At 39.3% G+C, this 23,533-nt stretch overlaps 1 protein-coding gene across 1 annotated transcript in view; it reads right to left on the bottom strand.

Moving 5' to 3' along the window:
• Nucleotides 1–371: 371 nt before the first annotated feature.
• Nucleotides 372–23,533, bottom strand: part of fa2h (fatty acid 2-hydroxylase) — a 30,549-nt gene continuing 7,387 nt past the window's right edge. The window contains exons 2-7 of the mRNA XM_018704091.2: nt 9,071–9,202; nt 4,923–5,065; nt 3,798–3,898; nt 3,390–3,562; nt 2,834–3,086; nt 372–2,716 (exon numbers count right to left, since the gene is read on the bottom strand). Coding sequence (XP_018559607.1) covers nt 2,649–2,716; nt 2,834–3,086; nt 3,390–3,562; nt 3,798–3,898; nt 4,923–5,065; nt 9,071–9,202 — 870 coding nt within the window. The 3' untranslated portion in view covers nt 372–2,648. The remainder of the gene's footprint in view (nt 2,717–2,833; nt 3,087–3,389; nt 3,563–3,797; nt 3,899–4,922; nt 5,066–9,070; nt 9,203–23,533) is intronic.

Genomic DNA, 23,533 nt, shown 5'->3' with positions numbered 1-23,533 from the left:
CTCTATGGATCCTGTGTTGTGATATAAATCAGTGTTGGTTGAAGGCAGGATGTGATGAATTTTGTCTCCAATAGTAAAGATTCTATCATTAAAAAAGTTCATAAAATCATCACTGCTGAGGGTTATAGGGATGCATGGATCAATAGAGCTGTGACTCTGTCAGCCTGGCTACAGTGCTGAAGAGAAACCTGGGGTTGTTCTTATTATCCTCTATTAATGATGAGTAATAGGCACCTCTAGCATTACAGAGGGCCTCATTATATCTTTTAAGACACAATCAGTGTTAGATTGTGTCTTAAAATTGATTGTTGGAAAGAGTTATATATGTATAATAAACAATGATCAAACAAACAGCACAGGACAGACCAACATCAGAAATATACAGACATTTATTTACAAATGTTTTGCATTTGCATAGACATTTAAAATTCCAAAATAAATGTTATAAGATATTATAGTAAACAGATTTAGGAAATATTATTTTATGCTGCATGATTTAACACAAGGAAAACTTGTCAGAATCAAAGCTTACGAGCTGTTTTCATCTTTACCATTTAAATATGCATAAATAAGATCTCTATGTACTTTAATCTGACAGGTGGAGTTGTTTCACTTTGCCAAGCAGCCATCATGATCATTATGTATCATTACACTCATCATCATCATCATCATCATTATTGTTATCATTATCATCATTGCTGATATTACGTCATCACTGGCTCCACAATCATTAAAAACATCAAAAATATACTTTTTTGGTTCTTTCTGAAGCAATATCTTTGTGGTATGCTGCACTGAATATGTTCAATGTAGATCACTTATTCATTCATCATTTTTTTCTCTTCTTCAAAAATGGTTATACTTCTCTGAAACAGATGTTGCATGTTATTTTCCATGTGTAAGAATATCGGTATATATATTATTTAAGTGGGAGTCTTTCCTCAAAATAGAAAACCTGATAATAAAATGATTTTCTGCAGTAGTAGAATAGTCTCTCTTCTCTATTATTTATGGACATTTTCTGAATTCACTTTGTTCTGCTTTAGTTATCAGTATTGTTTGGTGTTAAGAAGAGACATTTCGAAGATCCGCCAGTCACTCTCAAAGCCTCCTGTTGTCCAGTCAGATGCATCATTGATCGTCATCCTGTGGGGATTCGCAGGGCCAAATACACAGATGGCTTCAAAAAGACAGTGAGACCCAAAAACTAAGAGTTAAAAAAATCATCCTACCAATAGCTGAGTTCTGATGAGTTGTGGTTAAAGATCAATGACTTCAACCCCCAAGTTTTGTCACCTAGCCATACTGTGACCTTTGACCCAGAGATCCTCACAACAGGAACTCTGACAGGCTGGCCTCATGCCTTCATCTCTGTCCCCCTGTCACCATGACAACATTCTATCATCCATGCAGTATAACATCTTGATGCATCTGCACATACAGTATCTATCTGCAGATGCATTCATCATCCTAAAAATCATCTGCTCACTCTGATAACATAAAGCTGGTACAATTAAAGAATCTCCTCTTCTGTACAAAGCATCTTACAAAATATATTTTTACATCTTTGTTGTATCATTAATAATAAAAAGAAAAGGACATGGAGGAAATATTACAATAGACTAGAAAAAATATATCTCCACAGTGGTTTCAAACATTCAAACATCTGCTTTACATTGCTAATGCAATGTACTGACCCTAACAGTATGTACATTACATTAGCACACTGCAGTATAAGCTCCCTTTGCAGCTTTACTGATTAGCAATAAGTTAAATATGTACTGTCAAATGAATGTCAGCATGTCCAAATATCTGAAACCAGATGTTTTCTGTTACCAATTTAGAAAAACTACCATGAGACCAAACATGGTGGAGGGGAGTTCTGATGACTGTTAGAAACCTGTAATGTAACAGTGTAGCAACGTAGCTGGGAAGCTTAGTGGCCAGCAGAGAAGAGAGACAGAGACAAAACAAGGAAGATTCAAGCTGCAGTTTGGAAGAAGGCTAAAGATATTTTTTCCTGAGTTAGTTCACCTAGTGAGAAGATACAGTTTTGGGGTTCTCTCTCACTCAGTCTCTATCAACACTATCTGTCACACTTTCTGTCATTCTTTCATCCTCTCTCTTCTCTGTCTTCCACATCCGCCTACCTTCTATCACGTCCTTTTCTCTCTCTCTCTCTCTCTCTCTGTATGTTGTGCATGTGCGTGTGTATGTGTATGTGTGTGTGTGTGTGTGTGTGTGTGTGTGTGTGTGTGTGTGTGTGTATGTGTGTCCCTCTCTAAATATTATAATGTTGTGAGTAGCAGTCAGGTGACGACATGGTTGTTGAGTTCAGTGCAGTGAGAGCGCATCAAGATATTGGTTTAAAAATGCCACAGACTGGCCTTACCAATTATTGCAGTGAGGAAATAGTGCAAGCTGGTTGATACACAAACAGATGGCTGAGCAGAGGAAAATAATTTGTTGATGGCTGAAATCAGAAAGTAGGCTGATATGTGTTATAGTGACATGGATGGCTTAGTTGCTTGCTTGTGGAAGTTATGGCTGCAGAGACTGATGGTTTAAGGGTGGTTATAGCATGTGGGCTGGTTACTAAAAAAAGTGGCTGACAAGTCCTGTGGCCCTTCAGGAGAGCTGTTTCTGCATTAGAATTTTTCATCGGGGATGACTGTGTTGAAGGGATGGTCCCAAAATGTGGAGGTGATCCCAAAACCTGGAGAGAAAAATAAAGATTATACTAGACTGATGAGAAAAAAATGGAAGAAAGCAAAATCAGACCCAAAAATGAAATATGTTCCTCAACAGTCCAAGTACAGTTTCCAGTGCTTACCTGCTCTCTGGTGTTCAAAGTGGTGTTTGACATGGTAGGCCTTCAGACTGTACATATATGAGCCTCTCTTTGGCGAGCCGTAGTGGAGGTAGTAGTGAATCATATCGTACACGACGTAGCCACACAGTCCTCCAACAAACACAGATATCCCAAGGATCTCTGGGAGCGTGTTGTAGAGGATTGCATAGAAACTCCCCACCACTAAGGAGGCCAGGCCGGGGGGGAAGACCAGCCGAGAGCCGTCAAATGGAGACTGTGGAGAAAAGAAATTTGTGTCATGAAACTGTAGAAGTTAACAGCATTCTATCTATCTATTGTATTTTGTCTTTGCCTGTTTTCAGAGAACCATACATGATCGATGTCAGTTAAAGCCCTATAATGGTTATAAAATGATAACACTCGACAGGCATTAGTTCAGTTAATTTAAGACTGCAATATGAAATAATTCATTAACTATGTCTTGCCTTAAAGGTTGACATAATAAAACAAATATGTGTTTCATGATTAAACCAGTTTTATGATGGTGAAACCAGTCACAGTGGCAGTGTGCTTGTACCTTGTGGTGCTGCCCATGCAGGAGGAAGTGTAGTGTGATGAGGTAGTAGTTATGGGCTGGTGGTTTCATGTGAAAGACAAAGCGATGAATGCAGTACTCAATGAACGACCACAAGAACCAGCCCATCAAAAAGAGCAGTGGGAAAAAGTACTTATGGATCAGGATCGAGAAGTCTGGGAACACACACACACACACATGCACAGGTATTTCCATAGACATAAATACACACCAAGGATGTAAATGATTAAAACAAATGTACACTGTCTGTGAGCATATGCAAATGAGAATATCAATGAGTAAATTAAAATGAAATTGTGCATGAGTCTGTGTGCATAATGTAAGCATGCATACATAGGATGCTGTGTGTGTGTGTGTGTGTGTGTGTGTGTGTGTGTGTGTGTGTGTTACCTGAAGTGAGGACGATCCTTGTTGTGCCCTTTGCCAGGGTGGAGTAGCAGTACCAACTGAGATAAAACACAATAGGAAGCCACACCACTGGTACCCAGTACCTGTAGCAAGAGACAAGAACAACTCTTTACACAACTTTAAATATGGTCACACTCTCAATCTTCTGCTAAAAATATCTGATTTCATTTTTACAGGAAGAATCAGAAACAAAGGAGGAGCAGACGCCTCAAACTAGTTGAGAAGAAAACACAGGTGGAAAAAATGGACAACTCCCTCAGCTACTGTCAAGTTGCTCTTGAACAAGGCAATGAAGCTACCAGTTGCTTTAGTGTAGGTGCCTGTTACAGTGGACTCATCTCTGTGCAAACGTGAACAATTATACTATCACATTGTCAAGCTGCAACTTTTTGATGAGACGTAAAGACACAAACACTTTCAGTTAATTCACATAAAATTCTGTATGTGTGTTCTTTCTCACAGTTCTTCATTCTCTAACACATTGCCTGTGGAGGTTTTGGGCTTAATTAGCACTATGAAGGTGAAGCAGATCCCTGTTTTGTTTATCTCATGCACAAGGATGTGCACGCAGGTGACATGATACACAGTCCAGCTAACAGCCTCACACTATTCCACTTATCTACAGGTGATAGCAACACGCCACATGTGCCGACAAAGGAAGGAAGGAAGAAGACAACTGAACATGGAAGGAAACAATGTTAAAAACTAAAATGCTTGAAAAATCAGCTTTGCAAATCAGCAGAGACCTCGAGAACGCACATAATAGATTTGATGAGTAATACTGAATGTGTATTGAATGTGAAAAACTTGTGTTTGTTTACAAGAAAACTAAATAATAACTACAATTACTTTTCTATCATCTGATAATTGCACACATTTGTATGTCAGAACTTCAAGAATGGATGAAAGTGGGGTAACTGCATATCTGTCGCAAGCAGTGAAAATATGCCTGTTTTGTTTGTAAGTCATAAGCATATTTGTAAGCATGTAAGCATATTTGTGACTGGATAAACATCACATTCATTGCATCATGTAAATTATAATTTTAACAAAAAGGTTTTGTTTTCTTTTTTATTCTTTTCAATGATATAAACTATCCTGTCTTACCAGGAAGTCTTGGTGCTGGCCTCCAGGAGGGGGTTTCCAAACAGTCTAATTGGTCTGTCGACTGGCTGGTGAACCCACGCGTCATATTTCTCTGCAAGGTGGCCTACCTGCCATGCCAAGGGCTTCCCCCAGTCCACTAAATCCTGTGGAGATATAAACGATGAGAAATGAGTAAAAAGTATTCTTTACAGGCGACAAGCACAGGGCAGAAGAGGAGAATCATTTTGCTCCAGCAGGTGGCAGCAGAGACTTAACAACTGTCAAGCTACAATGGGACTGGTCAATCCAGGAACTGACTGCATATCACGTTTGTGTCTGCGTGTGCTTATGCAGGTTTACTTCAGTGTAACTGAATCTATGCCAGCTGAATTATGACTGAATTACTTTTACAAGCTCTGTAAAAGCTCCTCATGCTTAAAGCTACACGTGAGACATGTAGTGAACAATGAACATACTACAGTCAAGTTTCACACTGAACTGTGGTCAGTTTTGCAATATCCACAAGAATGATTCAGGTTAGGAAAGTGGGTGGGAAAGCTGATCTCAAGCCAGAACTTGTGATGAAAGAAGATCAGAATAGAAAAGATCACACCAGGTTAAGCATACAGTTAACATAGCTGCATTAGTTCTGCAGCATCCTATGATCCCAACTTTTGTGGCTTCTAAATGATTCTGATTATTTAGGAAGTGAATGATGATTGTATCCCGTTTATGATACCCCTCTGAGGACAGTGGTGTCTGGCACGGACTGACACAGTCACCTCAGGTTGACTATGGAGTCTCAGGCTGATTACAAGTACAGATTGCTGCCAAGGTGATAACGTGTTTATCACAGAACTATATTTAGACTCAAAGACCAGAAGAGGATGGTCTCCCCTCAGCTCCCACAGCTATCACACAATGTCTAGCCATTATGTTTTTCATCTCCACTTCACTTCAACACGCATCATGTAAAAACCATTCATGGAAACAGTTTTTTCATCATGCAATGACAGTTTGTTGACCTTCACTGGTCAGCTACTTGTAATATCACTGCAGGGTTCATAAGTCTATCCTTTATTACCTCCACTCACTCAGAACAAAACAGCATATTCTGCTTTTGTTCATAATAAATAATAAAATAAACATATTTGCAGCTATTGCTGCTATTCACATGAAATTTAGACCAGATATTGGTAACTCAATAAAACAAACAAAAAAATGCGGGTGTGTTGAATTTTCATTTCCCCTACTGTACCCGTGTTTCAGGTTAAACAAAGAGGAATTTATTCTTTACTACTCTATCTATCTTTAATATTGTTACACACTCTAATATGAGTCTGTCAGTGGCAAAAAAACAAGCACTTTAGTGGACATGGACAATTAGCCATTGCACTATATTGCAGCTGCTGTCCATCATTTATGCCCAAAACATGGGAGGCCCAAGTTCAAAAATACCTGAATTATCTTTTAAGTAACATCAAATCAAATAACATCACATAACATCAGTAACATCAAACTCTGAGGTAACTGATCAGTTTTCACACAGCTCTCTCTGGAATCCCAAAAGCCTTCATACAATCTTGTTCCCATATGCAGTAGTATTCCTCAAGACCTGTAAACAGACTCTGATGTGTACGATCTGTGAAATTATCCTTTAAAAATGGAAAATTATTTTTTGTCCAAGAGCTAGAAAAGCTTACAGCAGACTTGTTTTCTCATTTGTAGCAAACAGCTAATTAAACTTATTGAATGTACACTGTAAATATAAAATGCATCATGTCTGGTTTGGTTTTGTCTTTATTTATTCATTATACAAGTTATTGGTACAAAGGTGAATTGGAGGCTCGACCATTCATATGTTTTGTATAGTGCACTGTGTCTCCCCTACCATTGTCTTGGCAGGGCCTACACCAGCGCGACCCCCGCCCCCCCAAAAACAAACAAACAAACTAGAAGATCATTTATGTTCGCGTTTCTCTCCCTGTTTCCTGTTTCACCTGCATCTCCGTGTATGTGTCCGCACACAGGAGCAGAAGAGCCGCAGAGAAGACGGGTTGACAACTCGCTGTTAGTGTTTTAAGTCTCTGTAAAAGAGACTCTGTAAGGATGGACAGCCGACCCTAAACATCCAAATGTCAGACCAAATGATCAGCCTTTCTCCCCTGCCAGATACCTTAGCCCTCTCCTCTGGTATCCCTGTGAAACTAACAACCCCTGTATAGTACGGTGTGAAGTAAATGAGCATTAAACTACAACTGCACCGAGATCTGCTGGTACCTTAACAAACTCCTAACAAACTCTGGTAATCTGGTTCAGATTAGTCAAGAGGCCTCACCTCTGTCTACTATTAGACTGAAAACTACAAAACATCTTTAGAAGACATTTAGTCACGTATTTAAGAAAGAAGTGAAATTGCCTGTCACACTAGTCACACTTGTGACTAATGTAGGAACTTCTCACACACAAGTGTTGATACTTGGAAACATGGTGAAAATTTTCACTTTAAAATCCACTATCCTCAAGAAAATGATAATTCAGTCAAGATTAAAAACAGTCACTGTAACTTCACATGACAAATATCACACAGATAACCGATTATTCTGAGGTAAACTGAGGAAAACATGATGGAAAAAATCTTGTGAAATATTTTGTTATATAAATCAGAATCAGAATGAGATTTGCTGATCTTATTGGTAAACATTAATAACAGTAATTTACAGTTGATATTTACTTTGAATATCAGTAAATGCCAGTCATATGTTTTTTAAAAATCTGACAGGTGATGTTCGCTCGTAACAACAAAGATAAAGATGCTGCTTTCTGTATCTAAAATTACCAGGTGAAAGACAACAAAAGAAACTGGGCCACGTGCATGTGTGGAGTCATGCCTCACATTCCTGTGGTAAGACACACACTAACACATACATGCAGAGCTAGCCTGATTCAAAAGGACAGGTGAGCATATTGCTGGTGTACACCAAGTAGACTGTCACAGCAATACAACATTATAAACAAAAGGTTATAAAGACAGGTTTAACTGAACAAAGAAGTGGCTTCAAATGAAGTAGCACGTTGAACTGACATACTTAAGACCAAGCCAATCATTTGGTGTAACACAAATTATAACAGTTTTGATGATTTGCAGTTGTTTGTGAGTTTTTTTGGAGTTACCAGGCAGGATAGCACATGATGAGTGTGCTGTCACAGTCAAAGCTGCAGGCAGACTAAAACAAATGCCTCATGCATTAGGCACATGAGTTTGGTTATTGAAATCAAACCACAATGGAGTTCTGTGATGGGAGTGTCCATGGAGAAGGATTTATTTTGACGCCAAAACGCTCAAAATGGAAGAACAGGGTTTAAATGATTGATTTTACTGGAACAACTGAACAATCAGTCCAGTTGTAAAGACAGAAATGCAGTGAAAGTTCAGCGTTTACAAGGCCCAGTTAAGGTCTAATTTTATAGTGTGAGCAGTCAAGAGCTGTACGTCTTACTCAACACACTGATGCCTGGCAACAGATGAACAAGATGAACTGGTTAATTCTGTCCTCACATTGTGCTGTGTCATGACTTGCTATGCTGATATAACTGCGGATAGTGGAAAAACAATTGTCAATTTGCTCAATCGCATGAGAATGGTTTCAGTGAATGAATGAGTCATTATGTGTGTATGTGACTTGTCCACTTACAAACACACTGAGGGAAGACAGGTTATGGTTATAACTACAAGGTTATGAATTTGTTCAATATTGAGGTAAAGGGGGAAGATGGGCACATGGTGGTGAGGGTTACAGTAGGGTGAAATCATTGTTTCTGTTTGAGCATGTTTCTATATGCTCTTGCAGTGTGAGAACTTCAGGGTGTACTAACAAACAAGGACATTTTTGGAGTGAGGCAGGGTGAATAACCTGATGGCTGTTCACTCTTCATCTACCCCCATCACCTGCACACACACACACACACACACACACACACACACACACACACACACACTTGTCTCTCTCACTTGTTTGGTCATCCCCATTCCTGTCCAGAACACGTAACCTTGTAAAACTCAACAAAAGCTTGTACACAAAGAGATACTGTGTGTGGATGCACACCTCCTTGTCATCACATACCAGTTCAGAGCAAAAACACACACACACACACACACACACACACACCTTTTCCAGGTCCACAGAGCTGCAGCGGTTGTACGGGGTGTTCTCATCCTCCTCCTTCACCTTCACATCCATTGTCTTCTCTGCTGTCTTTCCCTCTGTCTGTTCACTGGCCTTCCTCCTCTCTCTCAGAGTCTGAAGAAAAAAAAAAAGGACATGGCTGACAACAGAAAGATGAGATGGACAAAGGCACAGTCATGTCTGTTATTATTTTATTTCTCTATTTTTAATTACCTTAGTTATTTTTAGTATGTTTACTGGCTATGAGTGTGTGTGTGCATGTGTGTGCGTCTATGTGTGTGTGTGTGTGTGTGTGTGTGTGTAATGTGAGCCTCACAGTCCATTACTTCCAATCTAACTGTCCTCTTGGAATATACCAGCCTTATCACTTTGTTATACATTAAATGGCCTTGGCCCCATGTGACATATACCATAACACTTAACATTTACAATCTTCCACCTTTGAACACATCTGTTCACACCGACAACCGTCCTCTCTGTCACTATTTGTACAGCTATGTGGGCAAAACCTTATTCCAAACTGAACACAGATTATACATTGATCTGACATGTTTAGCTGTCATTAATGATTCTGCTGCACAGGTTTTCCTTTAAAATTACAGTCCACATTGTAACTGTGGTCTGTAAAATCTACATGATCCTCATTAAAAAAGGTGGACGGCGAACACTCAGCAACATGGCCTAGAGTTGGAAAGAGGACAGTGTGGGCCATGATGCAACATCTGAGGAGAAAAATGTGCTGTCCATAATCTCTTTTACTGTGCAAAAGGTGAAATATCCACTGACTGTTTTCCAAATCAGATTTTTCGGGGACTGCAGCATTTTGTACTTATTCTGTGCTCTAGGTCCTAGTAGACTGAGACCTGCCCAGGTAAATAAAATCACTTGGTTTAGACTGAGATGGATCTTAGAATTGAATGCCTTATTTCACTCTTAATTTTTGGCCACACACCTGTCTGTGTAGCGTGACTTGCAGTAAGTGAGCAGGGACTAGAGGCTCCTCTGTGCTTATGCATGTGAGGCATTTAGGGAACAATGGTAAATTGTAGGTACCAATAACCTGGGTCACACTCTTCCCCTCTAAACTGTATGAGTCTTTGCATGCACATCAGACACATGCTGTGTTTTCAACCTGTGTTTTCACAGTAAAAGTGAAAAGAGGTGTTGTGGGAATAAAGCATTACTGGTTTGTACACACAGCCATTTACCCTGACAATTAAAGGAAGTGGCAACTGTGGCTGCCTTGCACTCACTGTGCTGTATTGTATGATCTTTAAAGACACAGCCTGGTGTTTCATATGGTGCCCATTTGAGAATGTGCAACAAAATTTTTTACCATTCTCCATTTTTTCATAATAGGTTTTCTGATTAATTTTGATGCAAAATACAAATAATTAGACATTATCTGTGGGGAAAAATCTGCTTTTAAAGGTATCAGGATTAATGCAAAATAAATAAATAAATTATAAATTATCAAAAAATATATACACAACAGATTAGAAGTTAAAGTCTAAACAAGGCCTTAAGTCACCTGGGTGCCCAGTTTCATTCAGGAAACCTGCCCATTACATTCATCCCACTCACCACTTCACCAGAATATACTCTGGTCAGCCATTTAAAGACACCGTCCATGCAGTACAAGAAACAGTGAAATATTTTTTTCCTGGTTCCCCTTTGTTTGTGACTAAGCACTCAATATACAAACTGAGCGTTATAAAAGTCATTATCATCTCCTCTCTATGATCTGCAATTGGCTGGAGTTTGCCACTGGCTGTCAGTCAAGTGAAATATTTATCAGCTGGCTGTTCAGACAAATGCACAGACACATAAAACAACATACACACTTACATACAAACACACACACTGATCCCTTATGGTTTCTTACAAACATCACCTTAGTGATTCAACACCTGCAGATTTTACACCTCTAGAGTCTTTAGCCCCCCCCCTCTCTCACACACACACATACACACACCAAAACAAGCAGCATGATAGCTTTATATTGGTGGAAGCAATGAGCAGACACACCCTCTGTATCAGCAGCAGCCATGGCCTACGTGAGCCTGTGAGTAATGTGTGATCCTGAGTTTTAAGATGACTGGAGCTGAGTTCTGCAGGTGTGGTGTGTTTTGGGAGGGGGGCAGCTTATATTTATTTTAATCTGATGATTCTGAATCCTGCTTGGAAACAGCTCTGGCACCTTGACTGTATGATTTCATATCAGGCTTACAAAGTGGCAACTTCAGCAAATATACTAGTGTCTTTAATATTCATTGTAATGTTGTTCTGCACCACAGAAGTGTTAAATCAGTCACAGAAACAAACAAGTATGGAACATTTGATGTGACATTATTCTGAATATTAATCAGAAAACCTGATAAAAATGATCTTTCTCCAGAGGATCTCAGAGCCACTAACATAACTGCTCTGATTACACAGCAAAGCTTCACTAAGAATGTGTCGCAATCTGCCAACATTTTCATATACTTACACAGAACTACAGTTTGGTAAAGTCACGGTCCATGTTTGCCAAACTGGCAAAGCAAACAATCACCTTACAATTCTGTCAAAGATGTGCAAACTTCCACAGACCATTTTTAAGTTAATTTTTAAATACAGACAGTACACAAATCCCACATATGCACCCTGTTGCATAATGCACTCATAGAACAACTCATGCCCACTGCGCAACACAGAGGCTTACTCTCCTAGGAACTGACAATGGAAACAAACAAGTAAATAGGACCTGCAATCACATGGCTCCCATCAAGCCATCAGAACAGTATGGGAAAAATACACTAAATTGGTTTGCGTAGTCTTTTAAATAACCTTTTGCTGTACATGTCCATTTTACATTACAATAAAAACAAGACAAGCACACAGCAAAATCGCCCGTGTTAAGTTTTCAATTTTCATTTTTAACCATTTTCACACTCACCCAGAGTAATTTCAACACTGTTAGAGTTGAAAAATTAACACTGGCAGTTTTGCTGTGTATGGGCAATTTCGAGTCACCGTCCGTGCATGTGTTTGGACTCTGCCAGGAAGCTGAAGTACCCTGAGAGAACCCACACAGGCACACAGAAAAGCCCCGGGCTCGAGCCTTCTTGTTGTCAGGCGACAGTGCTAACCACTGCACCACCGTGCCATCTGTGTGGACATACCTGCAACGACCAAAATCCACACCATCCACACACTTTCAGGGATTTACCCTAGGAGTGTTAGTTTTGATAAATCATGTTAAAACAACACTGACCACCATTAATGTCAGTTAGCACTGAAAATGTAACACTGGTGACTTTGCTGTGTATGACTCTCATCTTTACAAAGTGTATGTTTTTTTTTTTTTTTACAAACGTACTCCATTATTCTTCATTATCTGATGCCTGTCATAGGCCCACAGCCAGATAACATCAGTCCTAACCTTGTTTAATAACACTATGACAAGTCCATCTGTGGTTGTGCAGGAACTGCTTCAGACACTGTATGATGGAGATCACACAGGTGTGAGGTAGCTACAATGGATCTAGTATAAAAACATTAATTTGCCTCATAAATGCAAAAAAGTGCATTTGGCAAAGTCATGAATATTACCTACTAGCTAATTAATAGTAATAGTTGGATGTGATTCTACAGTTAGTTGAGTATAGCTGATCATTTTAAAAAAGATTGCATGCCTGTGCATTTGTGTGCATGTTTGTTGATGCCGCATGACTTAGCAAAGGGAACAGCATGTGTCAGCAGGTTCTCAGAAGAGGAACATAAAGTGTAAAGAACAGTAAAACAAAAAAGATTAACAGAGTTCTGTCATGTGGATTACCGAGACAGACCCCAAACCTTTGTTGCAATTCCAATGAAGAGTGGTTAAATGACTTAATACTTTAATACTGAAAGCAGAACTTTAAAAGGAAATGTCTGTTTTGCCAAAGCAGTCTGCTAGCCCTGGGAGGTTCTGGTAGTATTATATTTTTTAAATTCTATTTATTGTTTCTGTCAAAGAAGAAAAACTCAAAAAATAAAAATTACTGCCTTGTGGTTATATACCTCTGCCAGCCAGTCCAGTTGCAGTTAGTGTGTGAATTCTGAAGTTATGGCCAAAAACATGATTTGCACCTTGACCTTTAATCAGTTCATCACTGAGTCCAAGTGAATGTTTGTGCCGAATTTGAAGTGTGACTTTAACCCTTGACCTTTAACTACCAAATTCTACCAAAGCAAAAAAATGGCAGTGTCAATACCATCATCTGCAATTCATCAAATATAAGTTAGAATTTATAGGTTTCAGCTTCTGCAAACAAGGATTTTCAGTTTTTCTCATATTGTTCTCTGGGAACATGTGATGGCTATTTAATGGACTAAACACTGAATTGGTTAATCAAAGCAATATATCAATATACTGTACACAGATGGGCCAAAACATTATGACCACTCACAGACGCTCATGAATGACATGGATTACCCCATAACAACAGTGCATGTCAAGGTGTGGGATATATTAGACAGAGAGTGAGCAGTCAGTTCTTGTAGTCAACATGTTGGATGTGGGAGAAATGGTGAGGTGTAAAGACTTCAGTGATTTTGACAAAGGCCATATTGGTCAGCTTATCCCTGAAACTGCACAGCTCGTGAGGTGCTCCTGGTCAGTCTGAGGAGAGACAAACCACAAACCAGTGCACCATCAATGTTCACAGGCAAAAAGGCTATCCAGTCTGGTCCAAACTGACAAAATGAGTACTGTGTCTCAGAATTTTTTAATGATGATTATGGAAGGAATGTGTCACAGCACACAGCGCATTACACCCTGCTGCATTTGGGGCTGCCAGAATGTGATACACCCTGCGCCCCCATAATGTCATAATGAGCCAACTAATGAAAGTAATCATTAGTTGCAGCTCTAAAATAAAAGCAGCTGTATAGTGTTTCAAGGTCAAGACAAGAATTCCCCTGTTGCCATTTAGTCTATATATGAGACATTCAACAAAGTATTTTCTGCTGTTGAACCGCTCTTGGGACCCTGGAAACTTTTATTTCCAGACCCTAATTATAACTTGAGGTACTATTTAATTTTATTTTATCCTTTCACCTTTATTCACTTTGGGAGAGAATAGATTTTACTGGTGCTGTAAATGTTTGACTATTGAATGGGTCTAAATCTTAACTAAACTGGTTGAAATATTCCCATTTTAAGATAACAGGTATCATGCTGGCAGATGTCTGTGAATGTTCAGCTGATGAGGTTTTAGATATTATTTACACAGATATAATTTTTAGTTAGGTAAGGTAAGTGACTGAAAAGAGATACATGGATACGGGCTCCTCAATCTGTTCCTCCATTGGGATGCCACAGTTTTGATGTACTCATGCACCTGGCCAGGAATAATCAAGACAGGAAGTAATTTAGCAACGGCCTTAGAGAGCACTAATTTTACTGTTAAACAACTTCTCCTTTGAACAACATAAAAGGGCAGAAACTGGACAATGTTGCCCCTCTCACCCTCCAAGATGATACAAACATAAAGTGTCTGTTGAGGTGATCAGTGCCCTCAGTGGTTTCAAATACATTTCAAATACACATGACAGAGGGACAGTGAAATCCCTACAATGAATGAATCCTTAACACAGTAGCAGCACTACAATACTTCTCAGGTGCACACTACAGTTAACACAGTCTCACATTTAATATTAATAGTTTTTAACCAGTATATGATCTATCTTCTGTATTTATGATAGGCACTAGAAACTTGCCACAATGCAACAGATGAACCAATGGTGGAAAAAGCTGTGAGATACTTGGGAGAAGCACCAACACCCCAACAATATCACAATATCAGTATAATATAACCATATATACTGACTGGTAGGTTAATTGGTATCAATGTTTTTAAAAAACTAGTAGTTGACTGATAGTTACCTGGATATTTATTCAGAATTGGACTGTTGGTCTGACAGAACAAGTGATTTGCTCTAGAAACTTTTCTTTGGATTTTCTTTTTTTCCACATTTATAGAATAAACAATACATTTTTAAAATAATCTGAAGGTGAACTAATAATCAAAATAATCATTAGTTGCAGCCCGCATTAAAAATATGTGAATATCTTAAAGTCTTAGTTTTTCCAGTTAAAAATAGACAACTTTTCATTTTGCCAGCATGGGGCTTTCAAATACACCTTTGAGGAAGGAAAATGCAATGACATCTGACATTGTTATTGATACCAAAGATGATCCAGTTGATATAATTTGTGCTCATCACCTTTTCTAAAAACAACCAAGAAATATACTGACAAAAGCAGCACATTTTTCAGGCACTTATACACACATTTGTGTTGGCTGTGCAGCTGCTTTTAACTGTGATTGCCAGGATGTAAACAAATTCATAAAAACCTGATGAACATTAACCTCTGAGCATAACAGCTCAAAAGTCAGCCACACTGACCCATCATGTCAAAAAACCTGTGATGATTACATCAGCTACACATGACAACTGTATAAACAAAGAGGAACAGCAGTCACAAATAGAATCTGGGAGTTCCTCTTGTTTGCAGACCGATAACTGACTAACTAACTGACTCTTAATATAGTTGTTTAGTAACTCAACAAATTGCAGTATCAAAATTTATAATTGTAAAATGTTTGATGCACAACGTGGTGGATGTCACTGTAAATGTTATTTCGTCCACACCCTGTAAATGTGTTCTCCAAGCAGGACTGTGTATGTATAATTTAAATCACTGACGTTAATCACATCAGATAGAGAATGTGATTTCCATTAAATTAATTTAGGCACTAAGGCTGTTCTGTGACACTGCTTGTATGTTGAGTGTAAAGAGAATCAAACGTATTCACTGTACAGATATTTTTCTTCAGGCTGCCATATCAACATATCAAGTGTCCAAGGGAGGTGAGGACTAAGGTATCCCCCACATCCCCTTCCTCTCTGACTAACGCTGCTCTCCATCTCACTGTTTTTTTATTTCAGTCTATTTTTCATGTTTCCATCAGCTGACTTTCACTCACTTCCTCTGACACACTTCTACATAGCCTAAATGTAAAGCCAGAGATATAAACAACAAACAAGCAGATAGTAATTTGATAATTGTTAAAAACTGAAAGCAGGAGGAGAAAGTTTAGTAACTAAATGTTGGCCCTGATCTGTGTTTCTGTCGAACCAGGAGTGCCTGTGTACACTCCTCTGGTCTGAGCTGAGACAATGGGTGATATGCCTGTGCTGTTGACATTACGCTCACCCCAGCCAGCTCATTGTCATGTAAAGAAAAGCACCAACTGACTGCATTATACTGAGGAGGGACACTTTTAAAACCATTCCTTAGAATATTCTAGTATAAGGAATTATACTGTTATAGTGTATTATAGTGTGATTAAAAGCATTCAACAAGTTTACACAACATTCATTCACAAACTACATCAGGTTACCACATTTCTGCATCTTTAAATCACAATTAAATAAAAACTTCAACACTTCAAATTGTGAAAACGATTCAAAGATGTTGATTCAGGGCAACTGAATGATTTTATTTTACTAAAGGGACCAAGCTTTAGGAGTAAAACATAAGAGGGCTCTGTTCCTGTAGGAGGGGAAATCTAAAAGATTAAGAGACAAAAAACAAAGGAGATGGTTAGAGTGCGGTGGCGATGTGCCCTGGTACCATCACAACACAGAAATTATACTCAGCCTCTGCTGGGAGATGAGGAGGAGGGAAGAGAATGTGGGTGGATGAGTTCAGTGAATGTTGTGAAAGGGCAGAGACGAGCATGGGACTGAGTTTGGTCATGATCACAATAAGAGAAAATGTCCTTCCTATCTGTGACAAATTTAGGTTACCATGATGGACAACCAGTTGATGCTTCAACAATTAAACAACATGTATAAAGAAGTAGTTTGACCCCCCTTCATTTTGTTGCACTTTGTAATGTTTCCAAAATTAGACTGGTGGGGAGGAAGAGAACCAAAAGGTGAGACTGGGTTGAACTGATGGAAAAGAAGGTTACAAGTGTGGTTGAAAGGCTGAGTAGCACAGATGCTGAAATAACTGGGACAGAGTTGACAAGTGTAGAGGATGGGTCAGGCAAAGGTGAAGGTTAGATGGGCTGGATGGGTGAGCAATACTGATTTAACACTGCTTACCTATAACACAGAAGGAAAATAGTCAGATTGGCCCCATTTACACTAAGTTACTCACTGCAAGTTACTAATGCATCCAAGACAGACTGAAATCTACACTAGACTGCATTTAAGCCAAATGTTGAAAAGGCTCAACTCCTCCCAACTGGAAATATGTCAGTAAGCATTCTGTGGAAATAATCCCTCACAGGGTCTGCCCTTGTTATAATGGCACATACATTAAAATCAATAATACAAAATATGCAGTAGGATACTGTAATGTTCATCTGGTGCAATCAGATTTATGATCAGGTTAACCAAGACACATACAGTGGGGGAAATAAATATTCAACACACCAGCATTTTTTCATTAATCTTATTTCCAATGCAGCTATTCATGTGACGTTTAGACCAGATACTGGCATTAACTCAATAGAACTACACAGATAAAAGATGTTGTAACATTCCAATCCATAAAAAGTTATGTGCAATAAAGTGGAATGACAATGGAAAAAAGTTTTGAACACACTAACTGAAAATGATTTAATATTTGGTGGAGAAGCCTGTTTGCAACAACAGCTTCAAGACAAATCCAGCACAAAAAAAACCTTTGTCACAGTGTTCAGGGATTTTAGCCCATTCTTCTGCACAGAGGCTTTCAATCTGGAAGATTCCTGTGGCCCACTGGTGAATCTTGATCTTCAGTTCCTTCCACAAATGTTCTGTTGGGTTTCAATCTGACGATTAGCTGGGCCATTCCAACACCTTTATTCCTCCTCTGGAACCGACTGACAGTCTCCTTTGCAGTATGTTTTGGATCTTTTTCCTACTGAAAGATCGACCCGCTATACCCGCTTTCCCTCTATATGGCCATTAATCTTCCCTTCAATAATATGGATATTGCTAGTAGCATCAGAAGAGAAAAAAAACCATGACATGGTGGTTCCATCCAAACTTCACTGTAGGTACAGTATTTGTAGGGTGTTGTGTCTTGTTGTATCTTGAGCACGCCTTTTCTTCAGTAGTCTTCCAGGGTGATCATGCATTGAGACCGTGGCAGTGGAGTGCTGCTTCCAGGTCTTTCTGGAGCTCTTTTCCAGTGGCCTTTGGGCTGCTGTTCTGACTAAATTTCTGACTGCCTGTTTGGAAATCTTAAAATTAACTGTATGCGGCTGGTTGATGGTGGAGTGAAAAAAAGAAGTATATAAGTGTGTGTGTGTGTGTGTGTGTGTGTGCATGCATTATTTACAGAGACCCAACATTCCGCCATGAGCAAGCACTTGGCGAGAATGTTGGGACAAGGGTGGAAGAATAGTGTGTGGGGCAAAGCTTGAGTTGGCGTTGCCCTCTGGGCAGCCATAGCATAAGCAGACTTGGTCATGGTTGGTTTGTAGAGTTGAGATTTTTTGATCAAAGGATGACGACAGTGGCTGACGCAAGGTAGTTGCTTAACTGGTCTTTATTTTCTAAAATCAAACAATGTTTGTAATCCTAAAATACATCTCACATACTGCCACTAATTTTGGCTCATTTACAAATTCTTTCTCTTCCTGAGAATAATATTGCCTGTTTCTATTGCCCCTAAATTTGTTGGCAACCGTGTGCCAAAACCTGCATTCTTGGTTAACTGTCATTATTAAGTACCTTGACTCCTTGCTACCTTTTCTGTAATTATCAATGCTGCACACAGACTGGAGCATAGCCCATGAATATGAATGTTGAAACATAATATAAGGGAGAGATGTAAGAGAGCAGGAGGAGGACAGCAGCCAACATGCTGCTGTGTAAGAGCCACTTAAGGCAGAAGCAACAGAGGCCTGTACTACAAAGCAAGTTCAAGATACCCAGGATATCTTTTTGTTATCTGGCTTCACTAAACCTAACAACTGCAGTCTCGCTAAGAAGTCATACAACGGTGGTTTTCAAATAGGTAAGTCAACCCAGGATTTCCAGAGCTGGACATGAGCATGTTCATGTTAAGGGGGTGGTGTTGTTAACTACTACCATTGTTAGAATCATGAACAAGTGCTTAATATGATATGAGAAGAAAAACTGATACCTGCAGGTTAATTCAGCTATACCGACGTCCAAAAGTCATATTCAACAGGGTGAAATGTAAATAATATGATCACATGACTGGAACAGCAACAAAACACTAGAAGTGATTTCCAGTTAACAAAACACTGAGGATATAACATAAACAAGTACAGGAATTATCATGAAGTTTGTTACTGAGTGAGTATTTCTGCTCCTTTGTCTAATGAAGAACAAACTAACTAAAAATAAAAAAACGTAATGTCTGATGAAGTCAGTCTGACTGAAATGTTAATTTGTAATTATGGAAGATGTTTAACAGAAGCTTTATTCTAAGACATCAGATGGTTTAGTTTTAATTTCCAGTTATCATCACTGTGTCCTCATGATATTCTGAGCTGCACAGAGTAAGAGCAAAGACATCAACACTGTCAGGAATTCTATCAGATTAAAGAATTTCTGTTCAATTAAAATGAAGCTGTAATAGTTACTGTGTATTTATTGAGTGAGATCAAATCTCCCTCCATTTGTTAAATGGTCTGTTTTAAAACCAGAGTGGATGCATGGAAAGCTTCAAATAGCAAGACGATTCCACTGATCTAAAAAATGATCTGTTGAACTTTATCATTTGTAAAGTGACAAGTTTTGATCTGATCCTCTCAACATAATGTCCTCCGGTGCAGGTTAGCCGTTCAGCATAAGTTACAATAGCATTTTGCCCCAAGAACCACCAAAAATCCTGCTTCATAGTAATGGCCTCAGGCGAGAGAACCTGGCATCAGTTTCACTTGTTTCAAGTTTCAGGCTGACGTGCCTGAAATAAAACATGATGTGCCAGTAGGCAGCATTAAAAATTACACTATAATATCAACAATTGAGTAAAATGATACTTGAGCACTGCAACCTGCCACAAACTAGGCTTGCTGACAACTGTGTGTTGTAAATGGGTGTTTGTGAGGGTGTGACAGCAGCAGTTCCCTGGTAGGATGCATGTGGCAAGAGCGAGGTTAAAGTTCAGTAACACTGAGGAAAGTTTGATAACACTCTGAAGGCCATGAGCTTCAAATACTGTCGTTCACTCACACACACGTGTCTTACAGAAAACGCTTTATTTACTAATCCAGCAGGAGTGACTACCGTCTGCTGACCTTTATAAATCTATCTAACTTCTTATCAAATCCTTAAAAACCATGTCTAAGCACAGTTAAAGGCTTCATTATCTGATCTAAGTTTAAAACATGATCAGGGAACCAGAGTACAACTTGTAACTGGTCTCTGCACCTGTCAGTATCCAGTCTTATCAGCTCTCACTGAAACACTGATGGCTGTGTTGATAGCCAAATACATTGCAGGCAGACACTGAGAATTACTTCATTAAGCATCTCCACGTGTCACTGAAAAAAAAAACTAAATCACAAGCAGAAAAAGTGTGATAATGTTGTTAATTTATTAATCATTAGTCAGTGCCATGCTCTGCTATTCAGTTTTGAAGGCATCAGTCAGCTGGAAGATCACATGACTGTGAGTAAAGGTTGAATGCTCTCATGGCTTAGATGAGGGAGAGATAGCACATACACACACACACGTCTCCTCTCCTTATATTCTGCCACAGACGCTATCATATTTTATTTGGTAGTCATCTCATTACACAGCAGCACTTATCCAAAGCTGAAAATATTTCACTGCTCCCAAAGTAACAAACCACACAGCTGGATTAAGACAACTATGGCCAGACCCTCTGTCATCTGGTGAGGTGTGCACTCTGCTCTTAGGAGTATGTGTAGATGTGTTTGAGGGTCATAGAGGGGAGAGTGAACAGGAAGAAGCTAAGTGCATTTTCTCAGTGGTTGGGATGATTATAACTGGCACTGGTTGGTCAAGTTGGGCTGATAGTGTTGTTTCCTATGTTTCCAATGCTGGCAGACTGTTGATAGTGAAGATGGCCTAAATAACATTCTCTTTTTCCAATCACACTTGGCAAATTCATATTCTGATCTAACTAAACCATTTCCAGTGCAAACTTTCTCCCCAAAGAAAATGTTCACTCTCTGTCCCAAGGAAAATAAGAGAATGTACACATGATTTCATCTGAGTAATGCTCTCCTTTTAACTGGCCTGACAACTCTGTGATCTAGGTGATCTAACTAGCAAAGTTAATGCGCAAACCCTTCTGTCATCTCTCACTTTCACAAGGTAAATGACACAATGTAAACAATAGTTCAGGTATACAATGAATGCATGACACAGACTAATACTATACAATTCATCCACACAGTGGTACTGCTGTTTGACTTCCAGTTTCTTCAATCCAACGCTGGATCAATCTGATTAGAAGAATCCAATTCCAACAGCTGGGACTCAGAGAAGCATACACTTGGCTTACATGTGTTATTTAACAAGGGGACACAAGAAATGAGGATGGAAAAGGTGTGTGCGTGTGCGTAGGTGTGTGTATAACAAGATCATTCATCTCCCTCTAACTAAAAGAACCAGTCAAACCTGAATGACCAGGACTCAAGATTCCACCCTTGCTCTCTCTGTCTCTCACTATACCTGTCGTGTGTTAGCGTGTGTGTATGGACAAGAATCAGAGGCTTTGTGTAGCTACCCAGTTTGTGCAGAAGGCATCATGTTACCATACAAACAGCAACTAGTGAGCTAAGCACCATATAAACACTGCAACCACCCTCACTATGCTGCCATATTCTGAATATATTTTTAATTTTCTTCTCATTAATGAAACCTGATATAAAGCAAGATACTAAGTGAAACTGACGTCTGAAACTCTTGAAAGACCTCAAGATCAGTCTCAATGTAAAAGGGCAAATAATAATTCATTATACAATAGTTTCCTCTACAAAGGTCTGCTAAACTGTTGCAGCCTGTTCCCTAGGTACAGTAGCCAGTAAGTGTCAAATAAATAATGAACGTTGTGATTTGGGGTGTCCAAAACAAAAGTTGACAAGACAAAAGTTGTTGGAGAGACACAGTAACATCCAATACAGTGATCCTGGATCACATTGTGACATGTGTCCACCATCATAACATAATTTATGGCCAAATTTTCTACAAACTAACCGGACAGATGCAATATGAAATCCAGAATACACTGGCTGACATAACATTCTAAATGTCATTTTTAAATCAAGTTTAAACAAAGTCAAACAAATCCTCTGTTACTTAACATAGAACACCAGACTTTCACAGATAATGTAACAACTGTTTCAGCTTTGTTCCTGAAAAATCATGTTTTGTTCATGTGTTTGGCACGTACTACAATACCCATGAGCCTTGGCTACTTTGCTTGCTTTAATAATCCACAGCTGAACCAAAATCCAAAATAGCTCTTCTCACCTTGCACCTCTATAGCCACGGATGTATTCACAGAATTGTTACAACACACCTGTGATGATAAGCAAAGGCCTTTTTTGGTGCTCTCAGATAGATGAAGAAAGTCGATACGTCTTTATTTGCATTTACATTGTAGGGCTAAAATTTACAAGCACTAATTGTATTACATTTTCTACAGACAAGATTTTACTAGACTCACCTCTCACAGTGTGACATGCAATAAACACTGGTACTGCAGAGTGCACAGCAGCTCTGGTATAGAAAAGCCATGTGTATTGTTGTGTCCTTTCCTCCTCAACCTCAGAAGAGGGGTTGGCAACAACAGTAAAAGCATTTTTTAACTCACACTCTCAGTCAGTGACACTGAATGAGCAGCAAGCATGAATGAGCAGTAATAGGAGAGGGCCAGACCGGTGGGAAGCCAAAGACAGGAACTAATTCCCCAGGTCTACACACACAAACACACATGCACACACTGTTTTATTTCTTGCTGCTAATTCCAACTGTGCAAACACTGCGCAGCACCTGTGCACCTGTTGCCGAGGTGTTTCACAGGGAGAAGACTTCCTTTCTACTTCCATCTTAAGACCTTAACCAGAGACTGGCCAGCAGCCAGGTTGTAATGTATTAATGTATGTTAAGTATCCATAACACTGTCTTTGTCCTCTCAACCTGTCCTGTAAGCACCACAACAATATGGTAGAGCTTATTTCCATCTGTTCCTCACTCCTTTGGGTGTGTCTGAGAATCTTGTCTGTTTCTCCCCACACCTTCCAACCATTTGTTTTTCTGCAACAACACACCTCAGAGTGTGTGTGTGTGTGTGTGTGTGTGTGTGTGTGTGTGTGTGTGTGTGTGTGTGCTGTGTTCCCCCCTGGGCTACGTGCCAACCTGTTGCATCTATAAATACTGTATGCACACAGCCCCACCAAGGCCTAC

Source organism: Lates calcarifer, linkage group LG10 (assembly GCF_001640805.2).
Source record: "Lates calcarifer isolate ASB-BC8 linkage group LG10, TLL_Latcal_v3, whole genome shotgun sequence".
NCBI lineage: Eukaryota > Metazoa > Chordata > Actinopteri > Centropomidae > Lates > Lates calcarifer.
The sequence above is the reverse complement of the archived record's forward strand: the minus strand, read 5'-3'. Positions and strand labels throughout refer to the sequence as shown.